Below are 26,254 nucleotides of genomic sequence, written 5' to 3'. Positions count from 1 at the left end.
CCTCCCAAACATGCCCACAGGCTCACCGTACAGGCAGACATACACAGAGAACCAACTCCGCCTCACAGCGACCGTGGACAGGAAATGGCAAACACTCCATCGATATAAGACCAGAGCTTCACTGCACCAGCGCTATCTCCAGAACAGCTACAAGAGGAAAACATGGGCACCCCACCTCATCAGTCAACACACCTGGACCTCCAAGACAACGACACCCCTAACTAACATGCAGCAGAAGTGTTTGTGATGGACAAACCGCCTCCAAAGATGGCATGGCGCAATCCTGGACACAACAGGACAATCAAACTTCTACCAGGCTTACAGAACACAGTAACTGGGAAGGAAACAATGGCATACATGTACATGTAACAGTACTGCATGTATATCATGACAGGACTGCATATACCCAAAGTGTTCGGCAGATGGATACAAAGTGAGAGACAGGATCACCAGAATGTAAGTACACCACACATTCACATTGCACTACATGTATAATTATGGTAGGACATCCCCTTTCTTTAATCTAATGTACAACGATTGACAGTGGTACACGTACATATCGTATTGTCACCTCAAATACAATACAACTACACTGAATATCATCAGGCCTTTTGGTTTGGCAGGAATGTAATCACATGAATTGGGTAAGCTCTAGGAGTCTCTGGTATTCTTGTCATGTTTCTCAGATATCATTGATTCTGTGTCTGTATAGCCGGTATAACTCTTTTTACTATGAATACCCTTCAGTGTAACACACCAGCTATACAGGCATGTGGCGTGGCGGTATATTATACCAAATGACCTGTCACACCTAGCCTTTGAAAATTTACCTGCAAGACTTGTTTGTAAGCTATCTTTGCTAGGAGGATGCCCCTACTGTACTTTATGGCAACAAGTTCTATGTGTCATAGTTTTAGGAAAAAAAAAAGAAATTTTGAACACATCAATCCTGGATTGCTAACTCTGGTACTTGCAGGCATGTTACTATTTCTTGTTCTTTTCTGAGCTGGTATTAGGTACTAAAAGTAGTCGCATGTACACATCCACAAGTTTATTAGTAATTTTGTACATCATGCATGGTTTGTACATTTTTCTTTTGTCTTCGAGTGATATCCACTGTAGGTCTGTTTTCATTTTGGTGACAATAGCATCCCTGTCGTAATCGTTTGTACAGAATCTGGCAGCTTGATTCTGCACCCTTTCCAGTTCATTTTCCGAATCGTCTTTTTTTTGTACTTCTTACTAGTGACGTTTATGCATTGCCAAGTGATTTTACCCTTGCTGGGTATATCCACAAATTAAGTTGGATCCCTCGCAATGCCTGTTTAGCCTTATTATTTTGTTAATATGGCACCCCACCTTTAGGCCAGTTGTTAATGTACATTTTGTATCGGCCAAGTAAGGAAGGTTTTTTGTTGTCGCTGAAGCCTGACCCAAGAACTGGTAGGTGGTCACATTTGGGGTCTGTTTGTTGTAAATATGTGCATACTATTAACTGTATTTCAAAGGATTGAACCATTTGTTTGCCATTCCTGAAGGGCATCTAGATCTTCTAACAGAAGTTATGAATCATTCTGTGTAGACAACTTTATATACAACAGGCAGTCATCTGCAAATAACCCCTCAGAATCAAGCTGTTTTGGTAAGTAATCTATGTACAACAGGACGTTTTTTTTTTGAAACCCCATGATACTCGATTAAACTAGAGATAAGGCCTTCCCTTCTACCACTGTTGCCTGCTCCCTGTTGGTTAGGAAAGCCTTTTTGGTGTAGTGCCTTGAATTTCATAGTACTCCAGTTTTGAGATGAGATGAGGGACTTTGTCGAAAGCAGTTAATAAGTGAAAGCAAGTACATGTACATGTATTGACAATTCTCATGTTTTTTACTGTTCAGTGTAAGTTGTGATCTTGCTCACAGTCACTGACGAAAAGTAGTGGATGCTACTTGAAACGTCTGACCGTTTCCAAAATCATATCCAGTTGTTTGAGTAATTGCTTTTTGGCGTAGTGTAAGTTGTGTTTCTGTGGATTGCTTAGCTCTGAATCGACGCTGGTAGTCCGATAATATATTATGACCTTCTAAGTGCTTCATGACGTGGCTGTGGATATTGTGTTTGACTATTTTGCATGATATACATTTCAGTGAAACAGGCCTGTAGAACTGGGGACCGTTCTATCTGTACTTGTACAAAATGGCAGAAATATTTGCATCTCTCCAGCCTTCGGGATTTCTTCTGTGTATAAAAAATCCCTGGAAAATATTGGTTAAGACAGGTGTGATTTTACTAGCTGTCATTTTGAGGAACCAATGTGGCATTTGGTCTCGCCCAGTTGCTTAAGAGTGGTTAATACCTTGAAGTATTTTTAAACACCATCAGGAGAGATTTCCATATGTTACATGGGAGGGGTACTGTACTCTCTTCTGAATAGCTGTCTCTATTTTTTCCAAAAAATAAATCTCACACTCGATTCACAGCACATCTAGACACATAATAAGTTCACCCTTATTAAGTATGCTACAGAGCTTCATACTTCTAAAACTTTATGTAACATCAACAAAAATCATCTATAGTCACATGCAATGACATAACCTTAATAGTGTGAAAAATTAACTTGAAGCTATCTGATGCTTAACTGTAACATTAATGTTTAGAAATCAGGAATGAAAGATAAATTAAATCTTAATGATTTTATTGAACTTGACAATGTAAGAGATCAACCAGTATGGTTACTACAAGATCCAGTTCTTTTATTGGACAATCCAGGAATGTTTTGAGAGGAAAAGTACTTCACTGAATCAACAACAGTTGCAGGTATGAAATCGTGCCACACAGCACACTTTGACCAGGAACACCCTGTGACGGCCGTCCCAGGGTGCCATATGGGGCACCCAGAACAGCTGTTTTTTTACGGTCTCCACATTGATATAAGACACAAACAGTTGACTATACTCGGTCAGAAAATAGCACAGACACAGACGCCGTTGAAGTGTGCTGTGTGGCATGCTTACATAGCTCACAGTTGGTGAAGAAATACAGTTCTGATCTTTGTGATTGACTAAAAGTAAAAAGAAGCCTTGTATCCCGCAGAAATCAAACTGGTTCATCTCAAGGTCTTGTGTTATCAGTACTAGTGTTTTATGCAGTACTATTACTCAGCATTGTGCAATAAATCTAAGTGTAGTCAGTAACATTTTTATTCATTCAACTATTCATTCACTTTAAAATAGTTATTGTCTTTGTTCGTTAGATATCTCTGGCATTAGATATCTAGTAGTTGGTACATCATTCATTTTGTACATCTTGCCTGGACATTTTTCTTCTGTCTTTGAGTGATATCAACTGTAGATCTGTTTTAAATCTGGCGAGATTGGCTCATTGTTGATTAAGTTATCGTAGAAAGTTTACGCATGGTCCAGTGGGGTCAAAACTGACCCCAGCAAAATCTGCACTCATATTCCCTATTGTTTGATACTTGTCATCTAGAAACATGTATGATAAGGGTTATTATGATCATAGTGTCAAAATATAATTTTGTAGAAACGTAAAAAAACAAATTTTTTAAATGTACGTAAAGATTAATGACGTTGCGACGTATTATGACGTCATTTATGTGATTTTATTGACGAAAACCAACAAATTGGGTATTTCCGTATAATTCAAAGGTACGCGATAAAACTTAAATAGAAATTTTGTATGATAAATCATGATGTATCCAAAGACGTTATTTGTAGATGACAATAGGAACGACGTCAAAATGACGTCATAGAAATTATATTCATATCAAGTTACTCTAGCGAAATCCGCCATCTTGGTTCCGCCATCTTGAATTACTTTAAATGCATTTTTTCATCATATAACCTAATATCACAATGAAAATGGCCCAAAACGATTATACGAAGATTGTTTCTGTTTGAATAAATATGGTAATGATGAAATTTGGGGTTAAAATAGCCGGTTACAGCTAATCTAATTATATCGTCCGCCATTTTAGATTTTGACCGATGACGTAATCAAATATGCATAAATTATGAATATTAAATCATACAAGTGATAGTGAATTAAATTGGTTGGTATTGATGTAAGAAAATAAATGCAATTTAAAAAGACAGCCCTAGAATTACATTGTAAAATCCAAAATTAGCGACTTTTTCCAAATATGGCTCTTAAAAATCGGTTTCCATAGCAACATGAAAACATTGATTAGATATTTCATTAAAGTCAAATTGTTGCCAACGAAATTTTAGCAAAGGTGACCAAGTTTGGTTGTTCTAGCGTAAGCCATTCAGATACTATATGACATCAAGTGTTGGCGCAGGCCTCAAAAGAGCCCGCTTGTCTGAATAGCGTTAGTGGCAAAAGACGATGTTCCCTATTTTTGCATAAATTATGATAATAATCTTCACATCTAATCATGTCAAACTGTCCCTTATAGATTACTTAAACTATACATATATACAAACCACAAAAATAGGCACCAATAAAGCTATATTTGTGGAAAACATTGTGGGGTCAGTTTTGACCCCATACGGTAAGATTCGTCGTAAAAAAGCTACGGTGGTTTGAGGGTTAAGGTCGATATAATGTTCTGTACTATTGAGCATGTAATTATAAGTGATTAACCAGTATGGTTACAAGGGGATCTGGCTCTATAAATGGACAATCCTGAAATGCTACCTACTAAGAAGCATATTCAAGATAGTGGCCAAATAAACATTAGAATGTGAAAAGAATTAACAATAGATGGGGAAGAAATACAGTTCTGATCTTTGTGATCGAGAAAGCTTTGTACCCCACAGAAATCAAACTGGTTCATCTCAAGGTCTTGTGGTTTATGTACCCTGTACTCAGTGCTGGGAAATAAATTCATGTGTAGTCAGTAAGATTGATATTCATTCCATCATTCACTTTAACATATTTTGTCTTCTGATCTTCCTCAAAGTATAAGGGGGGTAAAGGTACAAAATATTGTTCAATATCCTTTTTGAGGCCCAAGGGGCAATGGTTTGTTATGTGTCTGGGGTATGGTATTGGAAGGCGGAGCCCATCCTGACCTTTCCACAGTTTTTTTTACCTCCCCTTTGAGTTATTCTATGGAAGCTGTCTGATACAAGTAGAAGCCTGTGTGAGATCTTAACATACGGACTGGTCCAGAGCACCTGTTTTGAACGTTATTAGGGTCCTGGTATGACATAAATGACGATATAACATAATGCCAAAACATATCACAAAAAACATATCTCTGTTTTCAACTGTTACATGTGCACTACCTGATTTATCCCGAGCCAGTCGGCGAGGTCGCGGGCGTTGGCCAGCGCGGTGGACAGCCCCACCACCCTGACAGACCTGTCCGTGTGCGAGGAGATGAAGTTTGTACGCGACACGATCACCTCCAGCACTGGACCTCGATCCTCACCTGTGTCAATCCAAGAAAGTCAGTCACTAAACACCTGGAGAATTATAGCAACATGACTATGATGATGAAGGGCTGACCATATAGAAAAGAAATTCAAATCTGTCAAATTTTAGGTCGCAGTGCAGTTACAGTAAGGTCCCTGCCCTAGTGAGGGTATTAATCAGGTTTTACTAAAACCTACAAAATTAGCATGTTATGCCACATGGTAACCTACCTGCTGACAGATAAAAACAACAATGAAAACAAACAAAGAAATAGATGACTACAAGGAGTCCTGTCAAACAAACCAGTCATATGAATAACATCTAATTGATATTTGTGCAGCCTTGGCTGCATGTCAGTCAAACCAATAGATAAACAAAGAAACAAAGAGACAAACAAACAGCCCACACCTAGCAGATGGATCTCGTCGATGATAAGAAGCGTGACGGCCTTGACATAGCTGCGCGTCTGCCAGCTGCGACTGACGCCGTCCCACTTCTCCGGCGTGGTCACGATGACGTCCGACTGGGAGATCGCCCTCATGTCGGGGGTCACGTCCCCAGTCAACTCTACAACCCTGACATCAACATGTGAACAATAGAGGACATAAGGGTCCAAAGGACTCTCAAACATTTTCGGATAAAAGGCAAGTTTTTTGTTGTGTGACATTCATTGAAACTAATTATCACGTTTGCCCATCATAGACACAAAGAAATGATGACAAGACTTGTCATTTATACGTTAACATCTCTGTCATTGATATCGTGCATAATTTCAAATTGCAATTACAGTTATTTCAAATCACTGAATCCATTTCAATTTGCTACATTGTACAATACATTTATCTCTGCATTAAGATTCAGCATTGTTGAACAATGCAGTAACAACTAACTTTGTCCCAAGGTGTTCTTTACAACAAAGTTTAACATACATTAACAAGACTGCTTAAATTAAAATGTACTTGTCTCTAAATGAAATGACCTACCTTTTGCCCAGCTTCTTCTCAAAACGGATCTTCCAGTCTTCTATACGCTCTCTGACCAGGGCCTTCAGTGGAGCTATATACACAGCCTAAAGTAGAGGAGATATATACAACTTGAAGGTCTATAATAGAGTAAGTGGACTAAAACTTTGCAAGCAGTACTGTACCTATACTAATTGGAAAATCAACGTGAAAAGTCAGAGAGCCTTGATACAAAAAGTTACAGCTTCAGGGAGTGATAACAGCTTTCAGCCCTCTGTTTTCCGCTTGATCTCACTCAATTTTTGCTATTACAATCTAAGGGTCCCGGAGATCTAAGGGAATTTATCAGCATCCCACCTTAGTCTTGGGGTACTCCCTGAAGATTCTGAAGATGGCGAGCTCTGCGGCGACGGTCTTGCCCGAGCCGGTGGGTGCCCCCAGCAGGGCATTAGTGTCGGTGTGGTACATGGTGTGGAATATCTGTGTCTGGATGGGGTTGAAGTGGGTGAAGTTGTACAGACTCTCCAACGATGGGTCCCTTAGTGCTGTGACTGGGAGAGGCTGTAGGTCCAGGAGTTCTGAAAGAGAAATGTGGTAAGAATTATGACTGGGAAGGCAGCATTTGCAAGCAAATACAGCATATTTCACTACCTCTTCCTCCCTCCCATTCAAAATGGACTATTCCAAATCAACCTTTTTAAGAAATGGACCAATCCAAAGTTACTACTGCCCATACATGGACTATTCCAAATCAACCTTTTTAAGAAATGGACCAATCCAAAGTTACTACTGCCCATACATGGACTATCCCAACATCACCCAAATCCAAAATAGAATTTTACAAATTTTACCCGCATGCAATGATTGATTCTTCCCAAAATAACCCAATGCAAAATAGACTCTTCCAAATTCCCCCATCTCTAATGTTAAAGTTACCCCATACTATATTTCAGGTCATTTTGGCTTTCTGAAAAGTTTGCTCAGATACATAAGATATGCTCATTGGATTTTCAGCTGAATCTTCATCTTGTCTTTGTCTTTTTATTTCGCACAGGTAAAAGAATTTTACATACATATGACAGATCAATACACATAGTGCCGGGGAAGGTAGAGACCAATGTGGTCTATAATATTCCATCCCCATTTTTCAAACAGAATTAATTACAATGATAAATTAAGATATAGAGAAAAAAAATGACAACTTAATATCGTAACAAATAACAAATCAATAACTAATAATAACAATAACAAAAAACAAGAACTAAATTATTATATATAAAGAAACAATTACCCAAAAACACAGAAAAATTACCAACTAAGTAAGCAAGGAAACAATTCGATAAATAATAACGATGCAAATAACGACAAGCATATATAACAACACAAGTCAATAACACAAAAAATGCACCCAGACATGCAGGATATAAATGAAAAACCAAAGAATAGAAGGTTAAGCAAAGGATTGATTGTTTAAAATGGAGCTTTTTAACATGTTTTTGAATCTCAGTAGTGATTTGCAGTTCTGTAAGTTTTCATGTAAGCTATTCCAAGTTTGCGGGCATCTGTACATCATGGAGAACATTCGCTGCTGTGTTTTTGCGTCATCAAGTTTTCTTGTTAACCAAAGGCCAAAGACTTGCCCTAGCAGTCCTCTAAACTGGATGAATCTCAGAGAAATCTTGTAAAAAGATATTTTCCTGAGGACAGTCACCTTACCTGTATGTGGAGGATGTCTCTCGGGTAAGATGAGGTGTTGGAAGGAGATGGCACACATGGCCTCCGCGCCGAGCCAGCGGTCCGATATGGCCCGCACGTAGTACTGGCTGGGGAGCGGCTCGAAGATGGGGATGGTGAACACAAGCGTCTGTGCTTCCTCCGTCTTCACCTGCAAACAAGGTAAACTCCATATTAGTAGGGTTGTTTTAATAGTTGTATAGGAGTTGTGAAGAAGAACATGCTGGCTATATGAAAACTTCTATGTTCACTTGATAGAAAACATGCCTTTGGTCGAAGTCATTTGCTCACTCACTCACTCACTCACTCACTCACTCACTCACTCACTCACTCACTCACTCACTCACTCACTCACTCACTCACTCACTCACTCATTACTATTGTACCTGTTTCTTCTGTATGAGGAAGTATTCGGAGTGGTAGATGTGGTGGTTCTCCGGGTCCTCCACCCAGATCCACCAGGGCTCCGACACCGTCCCGTGGACGCGGTCGTTCCACGTGAAGGTTGGCGAGATGGTCAGGCGGACCCGCAGCACCGTGCGAGTGATGGGTTGAATGGCGGCATCCAGTTCCAGAGAAGGTAGCTGGTAGACAGCTTGTTTCACTATCTTACCCATCCTCACATGATGAATCATTCTCCCTACACAACATAGAAAAAAAATTAAAGCAATAAATCAAAGCAATAAAGACTCAGGTCATGTCAGGTTAGAAAATATAAACAAAATGTAAGATATTGTCCTCATTATCCTGATTTATTTCATAGAGAAGAAATAAAAGAACTTTGAAAATCACTTTTGATTAATATTATTTGCATTTTGCATGTAATTTGGGATCTGATATAGATATACCAAGTACAGCACTACATCAGCTACTGTAAGTTACCATCAGTTAAATAGTCCCTAACTCATTAACTCAACACATTAACTAGTTCTCACCAATCTCGTCAGCTTGCAGGTCTTTGATCTTGTGCACACTCAGGCTCCGTGCCTCCAACTTGTGCAGAATCTCTTTGGAGAGAATGGAGAACTGGTGCAGGGGGTGTTCGAATGGCCAGAGCTGGCGGTCCACCACCTTGCTGAGCTCCAGGAGTTTACCAGCCATCAGGGGCCAGCCTTTCCGCAGGGTGATCTCAAACAGCCCTCTCAGGATACGCCCTGCATTCTGCAGGGCAGAAATAGAAGGAATCGTTGTATGAAGGAGATCCCACACATGTTTGTGCAGATGTTGAGTTTCAGCATGGTCCATGCTGCTAAACTTGCAATAATGCACATCACAGTCATCATTATACTGTCCAAATACTGTAAATGCATTCAAGTATGGAGTGGTTTAGTGTTTGTGGTTTTCGCTGTAACCTCTTCACAGAGAACTAAAAAGCACGCAAAAATGCTTGTTCTATCTTTTGCTTGCCTGCCACCTTGCTTAAAGTAAAAACTACCATGAACACTTTTCATCCTACCGTGAAATAAAATCACTGCGAACTTAAATGCATTTACAGTGCCAGTCTCAAAGTCAAAAGTCCTACAGCAACAGCTTCTTTCCACAGACTGCAAAATAACGGAACTCTCTCACTGACAAGTGTTTCTGTTCTGCACACATCCCACAAGTCTTCAAAACCAATGTTAACCACCATCTCCTTGCATAGTCACCTATATCTCCCACCAGCCCAGTACCCAGTTCAGTACCCAGAAGTGGTCTCTTGGTCTTACACTTAGCAAACTTATAAAATAAAAGTCCCTTCTATACACTATGAATATAGTAATTATAATACTAATAATGGGAGTTTATTCAGAGAACAGCCCAAGAGCTGAATTACATGTTCTGTACATTGAAACACATTGACTATCATTCTAACATACAAGACTGACATACTTAATGATTTAAATATCATAGACGAATTCAATAAAAGGTTGCAAGTCAAGCCACATTAGATGCTACCAACCCCACCTGTACGGTATACGCCATGTCGGACATGAGGGAGAAACTGTCCACGCGGTGACGACAGATGTACGTCTGCAGCAGGATGTTGACTTTCCCGTAGCTGTTCTCCACGCCGCCAGGTACGGGCAGCGGACAGACGGAATCCAGCAGCTCATCCAACTCCGACATCTCATCGTCGCGTACCTGAAAAAAACATGGAGGAACATGTATCCTGTCTGTCCCTTCCATCTCTGTTTCTATAGGCCTTGGGCTACACAGGACAACCACAGTAGGGGATAGTCAATTGGTAGCAGTGTTTTTTTTATATTAACATGCTGAGTGAGAAAAGAAAGCACAATTTTTCAAGTTATTTGGTTTGAACCCCTGACCCTTCAAATGCAGGGCAAACACTCCACCCGCTACGCCACTGCATCAGTTATGAAGACCACGTATCCAATTCATCTAAGACAATCAGTAGAAGTATCAAAGTTTGTAGACAAGAAGTGAAAAAAGAAACAACTTTTGGTATTGCTTACTCTGTTCAAAGGTCACACAACTAATTATAAGGGCTACAAAAATAGCAATTGCACAGGAAATGCACATGCACAATTTTTAGAATATTTTCATCTCAGTGGTATCACTGTACTTGATAGCTCTGCCCCATGCATTTAGGTGTTGCCAGAAAACTTAGCCATACACACTGCAGCTAGACAACTGCTAAGCTGATCTCACCTTGATTTGATCAAACTCATGTGACTTGGCCACCATGGCTAAGATGTCTGACTCTGTCATCAGGGGTTTCAGAAACTCATTGTACACCTGGAAAAGAGGTATAGTACAAAACATAGTGAGTGGGTGACGCATTTTGATTTAAGCCATTGTTTCATAAAACACACAAAAAAAGTGTTGCCTGCCAACTCATAGTAGAACTGAAAGATGGTTAACTTGAGACGTCCTTCTAAAAGAGCTGACGGCACTGGACACACAATCATGTAGTATTCAGTTTGAGTAAATAATTATGATATATGATATAAGGTATGTATTTTCTATGTAAAGGAGACATTTTAGGTTTAGAAAATGTACTTGCCCTATAGAAGAAAACATACATTTTATATAGTAAGTGTTTAGGGCTGATTAATTGGTAAAAAATATTTTCCTTACCTGCCTCAAAACATTACAAAACATACAAAACTGATCTGAAATGGGTCAAAACTTTACAAACTTTCCTTAAATAATTCTGACCTGGACACTGTCGTGTTTGATGTAGAAATGGCTGGCAGTGCGTCCGGGGTCGGTGGGGTGAAGGTACCCGGTCCTCTCCTCAAACCGAATCATACGCGCCTTGTCCAGCTGTCGACCGGCTGCAACAATCAGCTCCCGACGGAAGTCCTCCAAATCTGGATCTTTCTACGTTTTTCGAAAAATTTGTGAAAGGAACAAAAAGTTATTCATTACTGGCCTGGGAAAACAGAAAAAATGCACTCGATTTCATTAGACTTCATGAAGAAATGTGACGGATTCTCAAAGAAATAGATGCATGTGTAAAAAAAATATAAATGCCTAACAGGTACATGTCACCTAACTTGCACTCAAACAGTCATTTGCTTCTTTCACAGCAAAAACTTTGATGATATTGGCCAAAATATCAGCATGACAGCTATCTCAGATTCTGTAATTTCTAGAGTACTGGTAGTTACATTTAAAGTATTATTATATCAACTAGAAAATTTGTGATGCAATGTACTTCACCAGAGGGTTGCATATCCTTGCTCCAGCTATGTTTGACTTGTATAGCAAGACAGATAATGTAAACTGTTACGTGTAGTTTGTTACCTGTGCATTAGTGTAGGATATCCCATAGGCCAGTGGGTTGGCCTTCATCCTCACAAACAGGTAGGTGTAGCTGAGCCACCTGACAGCCTCCTCCACATTCGTGACTGTACCCAGCGACACCTGCAAACACGCAACATGGAAAAAAATATATTCAATTTGTTGTACAAAGTTGAAGAAAGAAATTTAAAGGAAAATCTAGTGGATTTCTACCCCTACCTCCTCCTCCTCCTCCATTGTAAACTTCCCCATAAACTTGACAAATAAATGCCCGAAGTCTATATGAACCAACCCAATACCTAACCAATAAGACTAACGAAACAACCAATGGACCAAAGTTGAGAAAAACTCAGTATCTTTTCTCATATCTTGGGTGTGCCTCTTTTATTTATCCAACTTTTAGTACAATAATTCAACAGACAAGTAGGGCTCTAAATACTGGGAGCATAATATGAAATTCTGCAACCTAAAACTGGAGCTGTGCTCCTAATTTTTGAGTGTGGATACATGGGTGCACCTACATATATTTGTGTAGGAATTTTGCTGACATTCTACTTTATTCTATGCTGGCACGCAATGTTTGGTTTCTGTGTAGTACATTTTAAAGGGGCATATTGTAGAATCTGGTGGGCAAAAACTACAAATAGTAAGAATTTGAAAGATCTACACTAAGATTCACATTTGTAACCTATTTGTTACTTATTTCCAACATATTCCCGTCATTTTGTCATATTTCCACCATTGATAAACGACGAAAAACGCAAAACGTGTAAAATCTGGTTCATTTACATAATTTAACCTGCGTCCCGCAAGTTAATATGCAAATAAGCCAGCGTAAAACGCTAAGAAATAATCGAATCGACCGTTACGGTCGGAGATCGAGCGTCATAGGAAAATCACCACAAGTGATCAAACTTCAGAACGTCGCACGTTCGATCGCGTGTTTGGCGATGGTTCGACGAAATGGCGGACAAGTCAAGGTGGTGGGGATTGCGTATACAATTTTTAAGACGTCCGCACGATACTACAAAGTCGCATCCATACGTGATGAATATTGCTGTGCAGTGTAATAAGGTACATTCAACTAATGATGTAGAAAAATAATCAAAAAACAAAGAATTTTGTTTTATGCTCATGTCACAATATGCCCCTTTAAGGTTGAGTGCACCAGTGCACTTACTTTAAAAAATGAATTTCAACACCTGCACAAGTGTATCTAATTAACAGTTCTCACCTCAGCATTGAGGTTGTCGGTGAGGTTCTGTATAAACTGGCTCTCGATGGGCGTCTGTTGTGTCATGAGGGACAGGTAGTGGCTCAGCTTGTCATGGGTGGTCAGGATCACGCCTTCGCCGAACGTGTCGTACTGCGGCCGGCCGGCGCGACCGAAGATCTGCATCACGTCCAGGATGCTGAGGTCTACGAAAGAACCCCGCTTGGCGTCGTAGATTTGTGTACCCTGGTATGGAAGAAGTCAGTCTAATTAGCTCTGATTACATTAATAAATTAACTGTGACTATTCACAATCTTCTCAATCCTAAACTACTTTCTAGCAATAAAAACACTGAGACATTCTTTGAAAAAAAGGGCTGCAACACTGTGACTTGGAAAATTTAGTTTTCATCAATTAGGAAAGATATAAAACACACAATTCAAGTCTTGTATGGTATTTTGAATGTTATCACTAACCTTTGATCTACTGAGGTATATGAAGCCAATTTGCACCAAATATGTAGTGGTTAAATAAAGGGTAAGGCAGCAGGGAGAAGGTTAACTAGTAACTCACTTTGATAACAACAGCATGCGCTGGTAGGTTGACACCCCAGGCTAGCGTGGCTGTGCAGACCAGCACGCGGATCAAACCACGGGAGAACAGTCGCTCCATCAGGTTACGGTCCTGTCGTAACATCCCGGCGTGGTGGATTCCAAAACCGTCCGGGAACAGGTCACGTAGCTGCTTGTTACGTGATCGGTTAACCTGGATAGAGGAAGTAGTGAAACGTTTCTAAATATATGTGAGAGGTTGCAACAAGTACTGTAGATCTTGCAACTCTTGCAGTGGTTTCATTTATGCAGTTTTTGCTGTGGCCTCTCCACCATGAATTCATGACACCGTGAGTTTGTCTTGTATGGAGACTGCACTACAGAATAGTGAAGACCTTCTTTTTCCTCCTAACGCAAAAGAATTCATAGTAAACTACCTTCAGTAACTTCAGTCAGGGGATTGGGCCATATTGCAAATGCATGCGAATTTATGGGTTTGACCAAGGAGGTTTTAGTTTGACTCTATCTTTCAGGTTTCATCTAGCGTGGCACATCTAACACATTCAAACCTGTTAATTTCACATATTACATGCTCTACTCTACAGCAAGGTTCATGACTTCTGGTCATATTCACTTCCTGCCAGCCTGTCAAAGAAATTTGGATGTAGGCCAGTCCAACCTTGGTATCCTGTCAGTCTCTGGTTACAACTCAGACTGGTAACAAACTTGGACTCCGGCCAGGGGGAACAAACCTGAACACACACCAAGGCAAACAACAAACAAACAAACAGACCGAGAAAAAGGATCCTACCTGTTTCTCAGCGGCTCCATATTCAGAGCTCTGCTGGCTACAGAAGATGCTCCCATTGCCACTGCTGGTGGCCATGTCTCTTAGAGCTGTGGCAGTTCTCACAGTGGCGTTACGGGCATGGACAAATACAAGAATCTAAACATAATACAAACATACATGTGCCAGTTATCAACCAATTCTGGAAAGTGTAGATTTGGTATGGGATGTTTATGATTTCACATTGTTCAATGTCTTGAATAAGTTTAATGCGTCTTTAAGTTTATCATTTTTGACTTTGACTTAATTCACATATTGTCAAGTTATTTGAATAGATAAAACCTTTCTGGAGGGGTACATGTAGGAGTTGCATTGATTTTCCTATATTTATGCTGGCACTATCAAGGTGATTTCTAAATTCACCACACAGCAATTGGCAAGAATGGTCTACACTTCACCACAGACAATGACAATTTAAGGGAAATTCTGTCTGGCACAGACATGAACTTACCTGGTGGCTCTGTCTGACCATATGTTCCACCTTCTCGTAACACACCTGTTTTGTGAGAGACAACAAAACATCACTTAATGCCACTCACTAAAAACTGCCTAAAAGATCCTTTTGGCACAAAAAAATATTACAAAACAATATAATGATGACAATAGAAAAACACTATAAGTAGTGAGTATACAAAAGATTGGAAAAGAAACTGATTGACTGGTTGGCATGTGTCAATCACCTGTTCCATATCTTGCAGCTGCTGCATACGACTGGTGGACTTGATACCAATGTAGGTCTGTCGCAGCGGGACGGGTCGAAAGCGACTGTCGAAGAAAAACAGCCCCTTCTCCGGGTTAACGTTCAAGAAACGTGCGACATCCAGGTAGTTTGGGACGGTTGCAGACAGGCCAACAATTCGGATCATGCTTTGTGAGGTCTCAACCTGAAAATAGTGATACAAGTACAAAATTAATGTACATGTGTACAATGTACTGCCTTAACCCGCCATAACCAATCCAATTTTTTTCTCATGAGTTTGCTCAATGCAGAAGTGGTCTCTAGGCACTGAACTAAGTTAGTGGGAGGTATGTGTGACTATGCTAGGAGATGACAGTGAACGTTGGTTTTGAAGGCTTGTGGGCTGCATTTGGAAGGGAAACACTTGTGAAGATGTTGCTGTATAAGGACTTAGAGGCTGGTATTTGGAGAGAAAAAAGGCAACAATTGCAGGGAGAAGGCTGATCAACTGAGAGATACTTATGAGACAGACGTACCTGACGGAGTGTCCTTGCCACGAGACTCTCGATGACGTGTCCTCGGTCGTCATTCAGGATGTGAACCTCGTCAATAATCAGCAGTCGCACAGCCTGCGCCAGGGCTACGTCACCTGTCAATCAAAAGTCACAAAAAACAGTCACACAACTGCTATTCATGTTTGTATGCTACATACATTCGGTCTATTATTTGTTTCTTTCGTTAACAGTATATTTGTTGCAAAAGACTTCCAAGTAGGCTTGTAAGACTGACTGCCTATATATATAGCTACATTATCATCACAGCGTTCGAAATACCCGTCTGCAATCTGCAAATTGCATAAATATTTTCAAGATTGCAGAAGAAAAATGATAGAATCTGCAATTTTGCAGAAGAAAAAAATCAAACTCGGGATTCAATGGCTCTCAATTCAGGAGATTATATAGACTTACTAGTACTAAGCAAACTAGCGGCGCTGTAAATAAACTGAAGCCCACAGCGCCGCGCGAGATGGCGGCGTTTCGGTGCGTTCGAACTGCCTCAGGTGCTTCTTGAGGTCAGTTTTTTCGGGGGGTCTCGACACTTTCCGTGATCACTTCGGGGACGAATCATGTGAGAAAATGTCAAATTCGTGCATTTCCGTCAACCCTCGCTAATCTCCGCGGTCACGATATCGGGGCCGGCAAAAGTCGGGAAAACAATTCCTGGATGTTTCTCTAGCGTAAACAAGTATGTCGCAAGCTGCGATTTCTTCAGAGCTCGAACTCGGGGCATGGGCCCGATGACAGAAGGAACGAAACGGTGGCCACTTCATTAGTCCGTGGTCCTTGAAGCCCAGATTGCAGCGATGAAGTTGCGAACTACTCGGATAGATATTGAGCACCGCCTTGTGTGGAAAAGGCGGAACATTTTCTCCTGTGCCGACACAGTGGGGAGGGGGGCACCCACGTGAAAAACTAACATCGCCCGGCCGTCTCTGGAGTCTCCCCGAATGTCCGAAGTCGGAGTCCGATGTTTCAAACCGATAGTAATGTTTCAGATTTATACAAAAACTACACAGAGGCCAAGGTTTGCGTAAAGGCGTTTTATTTTGAATTTTACATTTTTTGTCGGTTTTTGTCACAGGTCGTGTGATCTTATTTATTTTACGCATCAGAACACATATTTCTCGCAAGAATATAAATTACCCTTGTCCTCCTTATCAGGCAGGCTGTTGAATTTGTTGTTAATTTTGATACACATACTGAAATGATCAAACGAATATTTGATTTGATTGATATTGAATAAATATACTTTTGCTGTTGCAATTTTCGCTATTATCAATTTAATATTTTTCACGCACATGCATGTTATTGCTCTTAAAAACTTTATAGTGATAATCAAAGATAGAGCGAGAGAATAAAGAATTACAACAATGTTGCAAAGCTATAGATATAATGGAAATAAGTAGGCATTATTAAGTTGAGAAGGTTGTAGTATGGAGGCTTGTGTATTTGCAGAAAATATTTTCAAGTTTCTGATATAGTATATAGAATTCTATAAATTAGCAATATTGATGCTAGCAGTGAATTTTTGTATAGAATAATTTGGCAATTGGAATATAGAATTATACATGTACATTTAATCAAGTGATTTGTGAAGATTAAAAAACAACAACTGTAACACCAGAACAAAAGAATAACAAAAATGCTAACTTTATAAAGCAAGAAGACAAATTTGCGTGTAGTCAGTGTTTCTAGCTTTAAAGTTAGCATCTTTGTTATTTGTTTAAACCAGTCTCTGAGCCTTTATCTGACCTGTACTTTTCCTGGTCACCACGTCCCATTTCTCAGGCGTGGTCACGATCATCTGCGTCTCCACGATCTCCCTCTTAGTGAGCTGCATGTCTCCGGTCAGCTCGCGCACGGCCACGCCCAGCGCCTGCAGACGGGAGCCGAACGTGGACACCATCTCCGCCGCCAGCGCTTTCATCGGCGCTATGTAGATAATCTGTCATGATCATGTTTAAAAAAATGTTATTCCGATCTCAGAAACAAATGACAAAAAACACAACACAAACACACTTTCCATTAGAAAAAAAATCATTCAGATATTTAAAGTTCCTTATCAACCTTTTCCTTGGAAAACAGTACACAATGAACTGATTTGTCAGTAATAGAAATGTAGATAGGGAGAGTTATAACATACAATAAAGACTGTTATATAAAACAAGCTTTGACTACTTAGGCTGCACCAAGTAATTTTTATGGATGACGTCCGCGCGCGCATTGATTTTGGTCTGTTCCAAGAAAAAAAACAAGAAATTGCGCTTCCTGTAACTATGACAAAAGAGTTCCTTTTTGATTTAATATGTTTCTGCAGGCCTGCAAAATCAATGGGATATGGAAAGAAACAGGACAGGACAACAACTGATGTTCAACTTCAACTGATTTATTCAAATTATTGCTTTTTTCATGATGGATCAAAGAATTGTTAGTTGTTACACTGTGTTCTCTCATTCAATTTGCGTCCTAACATGTGTCGTCGACTGTTATATTTCAAATCTAGGCATCTTGTTTTTTTCGGCCCTTCTTGTGTTTTTTTCGCGCTCTCGCATTAGATTTAGGGTCTCCAAAGGACGTCATCCATAAAAATTACTTGGTGCAGCCTTACATTGTATTAAAAACAATTAACAAATAGGAAATGGGGTGCAGTGGCGGTGCACACAAAACTACATGTAGTGTTTTCACTCCAAAACTTTTTCATGTTTTAGTGCCAAGTATTCCAGTAACGCTTTCACTCGTGTGTTCAATTAAATCCAATAAAACATATAAGGATAATGATTACATGGACTGCAAAATCAAAATGGAAAGCCAACTTTTCCAATAGGCCACACAAATGCAGATATTCCGTTTCATGACCTCTACACCTGCCGTACCTTGAAGTCCTTTTTCTGCAGGACGCCATGTTGGACGTGCTGCAGGAGCTCATGCAGGACCGTGAGCATGGCGACGTTGGTCTTGCCGGCACCCGTCGGAGCGCAGACGAGCAGGTTCTCATTTGTTCCGTACGCCGTTTCACACACCACCGACTGCACGCGATTCAGCTTCTTCATACCCTGGAAGGCCAGCTGGGCAATCTGGGATGGAGAAAGGACAGCTCATTTAAAATATGGACAAGCCATGAAATACTGTTACAGTAAAATATAAATCATCATAATTAGCAAATAGTGCTATAGATTTATCATATTTCAGTATTGGGCTTGGTGAGGAGATAGAATCATAATTTTCCATGAGACTCTTTTCAAAGAGTTTTTTCAGAGCTGTTCAAAACTAATAATTTTTAATGTATATTTTCAAAAAGTAAAATTCAAACAGAGTGCCATTCTCTCCATTATTACTTTATGCAATATGACATATTACATAAAACCAGATAACAGAATTACACTGAACGGTGTTGACCGTACAAAAACTAAAAAGCAACTTGAGTTGCCAATTACACAACTTCCTTACAACAGTGTCATTTTTTAAATCTGTCAATCAATTATGCAAAATACTCTTTTTGTACATACCTCATCCAGTTGGCTGATGTTGACCCGGTCATTGCAGATGGTCATTGGTGGTGGGTCACTCGGTGGAATGGACACCTCCTCATACATGTTACACACCTTACGCTCAAATCCTACAGGTAGGATCATCTAGAACAAAAACAGTGTATACAACTGAGTTCAGAACCAAGATTTACAAAAGAAATGCAAGATAGGTCTTAAGAGAATAAGTCGAGAAGGGCTTTTTTTTACTTACTTTGCAGCCTCCAATGAAAGAGGAGGACTTGCGCGCTTCGGAGAACGAGTCGTACACGTTGGGGTAGCGGATCGGTCTCAGCTCTGCGTATGGATTGCTGAACAATGGCGTGTGGGCCGCCTCTTGAAGCAGCGACTCCCTGCAGAAATTTACAGTACTGCATCTTAAGAGACACATCAATACATGTTGCACAGCAAATCAGATGTCTCGTCGATAAGTAGCGTTAAGAGTTGACATATAAAAAAGAATCATCCACAGCAGAGCTATAATCAAATATTAAAAATCTGTTTTCTATGACCACTAAAGAAATATTTGTGCAGATAAAAGTTTTGATATAATCCCTACATCTTACCAAAATTGAACTTTCCTGATCTTACCTATGCGCTCTTAGGTCACGAGGGTCAAATCTGTTTGATGCGGCCCCCTGTTGGTTGGTGCCGTCTTTTTTGGCCATACGACGCTCATCTTTCCGATACTGCTTGAGAAGCTGGCGCTCTTTTTCTGACTAAAGAATTGAAATGCACCAGTTTGAATAACATCTCATTGTAGTAAAGGCAAGTTATTCCAATTCTAATAATTCCAATTCTAATTCTAGTAAGAGGAATCAAAATTTCTTAATTTCAAAATTACAGTATGTTGTTAGATTATACCTTAGAATACAAAACGACACATTCTGATGTAAAATTTTCTTGTAGTTTCATAACCGTTACAGCAAACGTACCTGTACTGTCACTGTAGGTGCAACGGTGGGCTGTTTCTTCCCTGCAACACCAGAAACATCAACTGTAGGAAGACAAAGTACTTTTCTCAGAGACTCACTACATGAACTAGTACATTTTTCGATCCTATTGTTTTGGGTGTATGTAAAATATGACAATTCTACATTTCGGGAACAAAACTGGTCACTCTTTGTATAAACTTTCTGGTTTGTTGACCTACACTAGAATTTGTTAAATATTGTGCCTTTGGAATTTGGCATTTTTCTTTGTCATCTTAGTTTTTATAACACTTCAACTAACATGCTCCATCACACACATTTTCCACTCTTCAGTACATGGTACTCGTAGGTGGTTGAGCATCAGCTCCTCCTAGCAGCTAACAATATAATTGCAGCATAGCATTCATGTGGTAAGGTATCAAGTACATGTACTAATGACAGCAACAAATCACCCTCTTACTCTTAGGAGATGACTTTTGTATAACTGAACAACAAGCTGGCATTTTTCAGAAGCAACACATATAGATGGCAGATATAGTTTCATCAATGTACACTTGTACTTTTTACTGTCATGTAGTTACCTGAACCTCTAAATTCCTTTTGTCTCTGACTGGCAGCACTCTGTACCAGCTCACTCCTGTGGTCCAGAAGATCTTGGATCAGGTCCAAACATCCCGAGCCCAGCAGTTCAAACAACTACACAACAAACAAACATACTCATCATTGTAACTAAGGCAATGCCTATTCAATCAAACATCTGGGCGCATCTATTCCACACAAAATATTTTTTCCACCATACTGAAAATCGTACAAAGCAGCTGCAAAATTAGCAAACATATGCCATAAATTGAAAAAGATAATGATGTTGTAGAATTCCAAAGTCAATGACAAGGTCAGAGAAGAAGATGTGAAGGAACAAAAATAAAGTATCTATCAGGTACACCGTACTCTGTGGATTGAGTCATTTGTTCAACCTTCCTACCCAGACCACTTACATGTAGATTTCACAATCAGGGCATTATGTTTTTTTTTACAAACTCTTTTTCTAGCACACTCGCATCAGTTTTGGGGTTCTAAGAAGATGTCATCCCTACAATCGAATCAACATGGCCTTATATGGACACTAGTACGAGAATCCTGTATTTGACTATTGGAGCCTTTTGATGGAGGGACGCTATCAATATAATCTTGGGAAAAGGGGCTGACCACACCTAAGGATCCTATGAAAGCACCTTTTGAAAGGTCTTGACAAGTGCAGTGTGATACCAGCTATTAAAATCTACACATGTTACAGTAGCTGGGTACAGATGCTGTGAATCTGGCATGGTGTCCCCTCCCCAGATGACACTAATTAAACCCCTCTGAAGTCATGCCCTGCTTTGCACAAGTTCACTGTCAAGGCTATTCTGTCCAGGGCCTGTTCCATTCAAACATGTGGGAGGGACACACAAGCTTTCTTTATTTTGGGTTAAATCCATTACGACTCAATTTCTATGATAAGATTAATCTGTTGATATGACAAATATTGAAACGCCATAATACTGGAATTTCATATGTATTACTTTTGTGCTATTTCGAATTTGTTATTTCAGGAAACTAAAGATTGGGACAGCCCATACCTCATTCTGTAACACAGAGTCGCTTTGGCTGGTGCTCAAGATGTCAATCAAAGTATCGCATAGCTCTCCCGGAGGTAACCCCGCTCCGAACTCCGAGTCCTCGCCAAAAATCTTGTGCAACCTTTCAAAAAGCCACGCTTCGGTAAATAAACTCTCCGCTGCTCCGTTTACGTTTGCGTTGGCAGTGGAGAAATCTTCCCTGTTCATCTGTGCGGATTTAGGCTCCGTTCCAGGTCTTTCAGAGAGTGTCACAAGCTTCAGACCTTCGTGGGAGAAATGGATTCCTTGTCCAAATTCTTTAATTTCTTGTGACTGACGACTGGAAAAGCAAGTCAGCGAACTGAGGGCACCTTCGGACAGACAGGAGCAGATGCCCTTCACCGATTTCATGGCTTTGTTCACGGCGCTGGCGGGAAATGGTCCGAAGATCGCCTTGAGTCTGGTGGTTTCTTCCCTGCCAACTTTGTCGACTGGGGACAGGGTGCGGAAAAGGACAACAGCAGCATCGTGGATGTACTCCATGCCGATATCACCAACTACAGAAACATAAGACAAAGCACCAATAAACACCATCATCATATCATAACCGTATAAGCGCGCAGATCTTATCCATCAAAGTACATATTGACAGTAATTCAAATCTAAGGAATGCAAACCAGTTTAACTTCGCTATTGGAACTGGAACTCAGATATTCCAACACATATCATTCATATGTGAGCAAACCCCTTGTTCCTGGAAAACCTTTGGAACAATTCAAACTTCTCTTCAGCAATAGAAAATGTATTGGATCAAGGACACTTTTAGTGGTATATTATCATTGGTTCTTGTTGTACAACTTGTAGGCAAATATGAAGATACTTGAACACAAAATGATGATTTATTTTTCATTTTTATCTAGTCGGTATCCACCATTTCTATGTCAACATTTTGTTATAGCTTATAATTGCTTTTTCTCATAATTTTGATAGAGATTTAAAAAAAATATACACCCCCTCCATGATCTTTTTTGATCCATTCCAAAGTTTGACATGCCATATAAGGAAATTTCCTAGAAGGCTGCCTACTAGTACTGACCAATGGCTGAGGCTGCATGGCACAGCTCCTTCACATCTGCTTGGAGCTGATGTTCCTGTCCTCGGACACATCTCTTCAACAGTTCTGCTGTCAGGGCGTCCAAGGTCACCTCAGACCTGTTCAAATAAACACCACAGTTCACAGATGTATGTGTGTTAGACAAATATATTGTACCAAATAGCAAGTGCAATTTGGCGAGCTAAAAGAATACAGGCTCTGTATTACTTATTCTTCTTCATTATCTTCGCCGAGTACTTGTACTCGGAGAAGATTATGTTTTCGGTTGAAAAATCTGTTGGGTGGGTCTTTATGTATGTCAGGAGCATAACTCAAGAAAACTTCAATGAATCTTTATGATTTTTGGTAGGTGTGTAGTGGTTGTGCAAAGGAAGGTCAAGTTCAAAAATGGTTTACCTGGCGTTTTCCAACAGTACTGCAGCAGACTTTGCATTTTTTTGTGTTTGTATGTAGGCAATAAAAGTGACGGAAACGTTGATGGATCTTCATGATTTTTTGCAGGTGTGTAGATGTTGTAAAGACGGAGGTCAAGTTCAAAAATGGTTCACCTGGCATTTTCCGTCGGTACTGCAGCGGGCTATATATGTGTGTGAATTTGTATGTCGCCAGCATAACTCGAGGTGCTGTTGACGGCTGTGCATGATATTCAGTTGGTAGGTAGGAGTGTTAAAGAGGAAGGTCAAGTTCGATAATGGGCCTCCTAGCGGATAATTAAGGTACTGCAGCTGAGTTTTAAATTTTGTGGTCGAATTTTCTGGAAGTGCCAGGTTCATGATTTTTCACCAATACATAGGGTCTGGAACAGGGAATGGGTGGTGTAAATTTGGCCCCCCCTAGCGGCTTGTTTGAACCTGCAGTTGGCGTTTTTGTTGAAACATTTGGAGGCCAATAACTACAGAAGGGGTTGACGGATCGTCATGATTTTTGGTATGTAAATAGCTTGAGTAATGTCTTGCATAATCAAATACATATCATGAAAGCCAGGGACTAATTTGCATAATAAATGAAGAAAGTTTATTAATCAGCTTAAAGTTTGTGGTCAAATTTTTTGTAGGTGCTAAGGTTATAATTTTTTTAGTGGTAGATAGATCTTGGGGCAGAGAGTAAGTGATGTAAGTTTGGGCCCCCTTGCGGCTTGCCTTAAACTGCAGTGGGCCTATTTGTTTGTAATTTTTTAGGAGGATAACTCAAGCAGGGGTTGATGGATTATTCTTGTATTTGGTATATATGTTCCTTAGGTGATGATCAGCATAATGATATGCTCATTATGCAGATCATGGCCTACTTTACGTAATAATTGGCATATATAGGACTGACGCACCATAGTACGCGGCATGTGTTAGTACACACCTGGCGTCCAGAATCTAGGTCAACAGCTGGCGTCCTGAATCTAGGTCAACAGCTAGCTTACTAGCTGGGCAATTGAAAGAACAGGACTAAAATGTATCCGTTATGTTTGGTATGAAGATTTAAAAGTGGATCATATGATTGACGTAACATGGTAATTATGTCAAACAGGACCTAATTTGCATGATTAATGAATGTTTTAAAATGCGCTGAGTTCTATGTTTTTGCCCGTTTATATGCATTTTAGTCGTATTCTAGTCTTTGTGAAAGCTTGTATCAAGGTCTGCATATTGTTACCAGGGCTAACCCTTTGTAATAACCTTAGCCTTTAGTAGCCCTGGCTGTACTTATCTACAGCCGACAAAACAAATAAAAACAAATCACCTTTGAAAACTGTGTCATCCTTCACTGAGAAAGAGAGGCTAGTAATCATCGATTATAATCGAAATATCAATTATTCAAATGATCTCTTTTGAATTATTGCTGAGATAATACTAAGATAATAACACTATGCTGGTAAATGACAGGACTTTTTATATTCATGTTGGGTATTTTAAAATAGCTGAATCTGATAATTGATATAGCCAAGCCAAGTTAAACAATTAGATGCTACTTCACTACGTTTCGAAAATCCATCCAGTTTTATTGCGTATCCATGAGAGGACTTTCAGACCTGTGGCAAATCAAGCCACTGAGAAAGAGGGGAACATTGATAGATATTATTTAAGCAAATAAAGACTTGAATTTAATCATTTTTATTAGAAAAACGGCTATGTAATGCCATATTGGTAAATGGCGGGAATTAGGTACTTGCATCTGTAGGTACAATTCATATTATTTGGCGAAGATGTGAGGTCGTGGAACTCTAGTTACATTTATCATGAGCTAAACCTCATTAGGCTGAGGGCTCCAAGCACAGTACATAAGGTATACACAGTGTGAGGCTTGATCCACTCACACTTTTGATAAGTATGGGGGTACTTTAAAGTGCTTCAGGCGTGGACCTCCATTTAACGTACGATCTGAGGGACATCCCTAACCAAAGCTAGCTACTCATTTTCACCCAAGTTGAGTGAGGAAATAGGTGTAAAGTGTATTTCCCAAGGGCATAACATCAAGACATGTCAGGGGTTTGAACCCGGAGCCTGTAGATTCTCGATCAAACATTCTAACTATTACGCCACACAATGCGACAATATTATGAATCACATACATACATGGTATCACAGAAAACAGAAATGTTTCTAGCCATGTCAAATTTTACCCTGTTCATACTTTCCCATTATGATAACATCAATTCCTAAAATCATGACTAACTTGGACAGCCTAGCCGACTGTAGCTGGCGCTTCTCCTGTAGCGATATCGTGTTGGTCCCGTTGGCCTGGCTGCCGCTGGAGACACCAGAGAAGGCCCGGAGAGCGCTGGTCAGGCGGGGAAGCTGCACCATGGTGACTGGTTGGTTCTTACAGCTGCTAGCTCAGACAATCTGAAACAGATACGTGTAAAGTTACGTAACAGTGGGGATCAACCCCCCCTAACTGACCAATCTAAAGGGTCCGGACCTTTCAGCCTAGTGGTTAGTGCGTTGGATTCCCAAGCCATGCGGATCGGCGCGGGTTCAAATCCCGCGAGTGGCATACTCACCCCTTTGGGTTTTTACAGAAATTATCTGTAATACCATAATTTATTTCGAATAAAGGGTCTGTAACATAATTTTTCGTTACACACACATGCACACACACAGACACAGATACTAGTACACATACACAAATGGACACAGAGACACACATAGACACTGACACAGGCAGACACACACACAACCAACCAGACAGACAGACAGACACACACATACACAGATCTTTATTGTTGTAAACAAATTTTCTGTTCTAGTTTTGTTTAGATAGTCAACTCCCATCGGCCTCGATCTTTTGTAGTCGACTGTTCACCCTGGCCCTTTTTGAACTCGGGCCTTTGAACTCTCGAAAATATTATGAAACTTTTCACTGGTAAAAATTGCATACTAGTTTAAAAGTACAGATTAAAGA

The 26,254-nt window shown here is 40.1% G+C and overlaps 1 protein-coding gene across 1 annotated transcript in view; it reads right to left on the bottom strand.

The window, feature by feature from the left end:
* Positions 1 to 26,254, bottom strand: part of LOC136437427 (activating signal cointegrator 1 complex subunit 3-like) — a 50,128-nt gene that overhangs the window by 23,486 nt on the left and 388 nt on the right. The window contains exons 2-28 of the mRNA XM_066432038.1: positions 25,526 to 25,695; positions 22,844 to 22,959; positions 21,769 to 22,304; positions 20,731 to 20,845; positions 20,153 to 20,214; positions 19,809 to 19,936; positions 19,432 to 19,570; positions 19,200 to 19,325; positions 18,567 to 18,767; positions 17,446 to 17,638; positions 15,670 to 15,782; positions 15,135 to 15,338; positions 14,906 to 14,950; positions 14,419 to 14,553; positions 13,630 to 13,821; positions 13,078 to 13,302; positions 11,847 to 11,966; positions 11,256 to 11,420; positions 10,746 to 10,832; positions 10,041 to 10,217; positions 9,032 to 9,257; positions 8,483 to 8,736; positions 8,079 to 8,247; positions 6,720 to 6,940; positions 6,384 to 6,469; positions 5,809 to 5,975; positions 5,271 to 5,416 (exon numbers count right to left, since the gene is read on the bottom strand). Of these exons, the coding sequence (XP_066288135.1) occupies positions 5,271 to 5,416; positions 5,809 to 5,975; positions 6,384 to 6,469; positions 6,720 to 6,940; positions 8,079 to 8,247; positions 8,483 to 8,736; positions 9,032 to 9,257; positions 10,041 to 10,217; positions 10,746 to 10,832; positions 11,256 to 11,420; positions 11,847 to 11,966; positions 13,078 to 13,302; positions 13,630 to 13,821; positions 14,419 to 14,553; positions 14,906 to 14,950; positions 15,135 to 15,338; positions 15,670 to 15,782; positions 17,446 to 17,638; positions 18,567 to 18,767; positions 19,200 to 19,325; positions 19,432 to 19,570; positions 19,809 to 19,936; positions 20,153 to 20,214; positions 20,731 to 20,845; positions 21,769 to 22,304; positions 22,844 to 22,959; positions 25,526 to 25,656 (4,479 nt within the window). The 5' untranslated portion in view covers positions 25,657 to 25,695. The remainder of the gene's footprint in view (positions 1 to 5,270; positions 5,417 to 5,808; positions 5,976 to 6,383; positions 6,470 to 6,719; positions 6,941 to 8,078; positions 8,248 to 8,482; positions 8,737 to 9,031; positions 9,258 to 10,040; positions 10,218 to 10,745; positions 10,833 to 11,255; positions 11,421 to 11,846; positions 11,967 to 13,077; positions 13,303 to 13,629; positions 13,822 to 14,418; positions 14,554 to 14,905; positions 14,951 to 15,134; positions 15,339 to 15,669; positions 15,783 to 17,445; positions 17,639 to 18,566; positions 18,768 to 19,199; positions 19,326 to 19,431; positions 19,571 to 19,808; positions 19,937 to 20,152; positions 20,215 to 20,730; positions 20,846 to 21,768; positions 22,305 to 22,843; positions 22,960 to 25,525; positions 25,696 to 26,254) is intronic.

Source organism: Branchiostoma lanceolatum, chromosome 6 (genome assembly GCF_035083965.1).
Source record: "Branchiostoma lanceolatum isolate klBraLanc5 chromosome 6, klBraLanc5.hap2, whole genome shotgun sequence".
NCBI classification, from domain to species: domain Eukaryota; kingdom Metazoa; phylum Chordata; class Leptocardii; order Amphioxiformes; family Branchiostomatidae; genus Branchiostoma; species Branchiostoma lanceolatum.
Note: the sequence above shows the minus strand (reverse complement) of the source record. Positions and strands in the feature narration are given on the sequence as shown.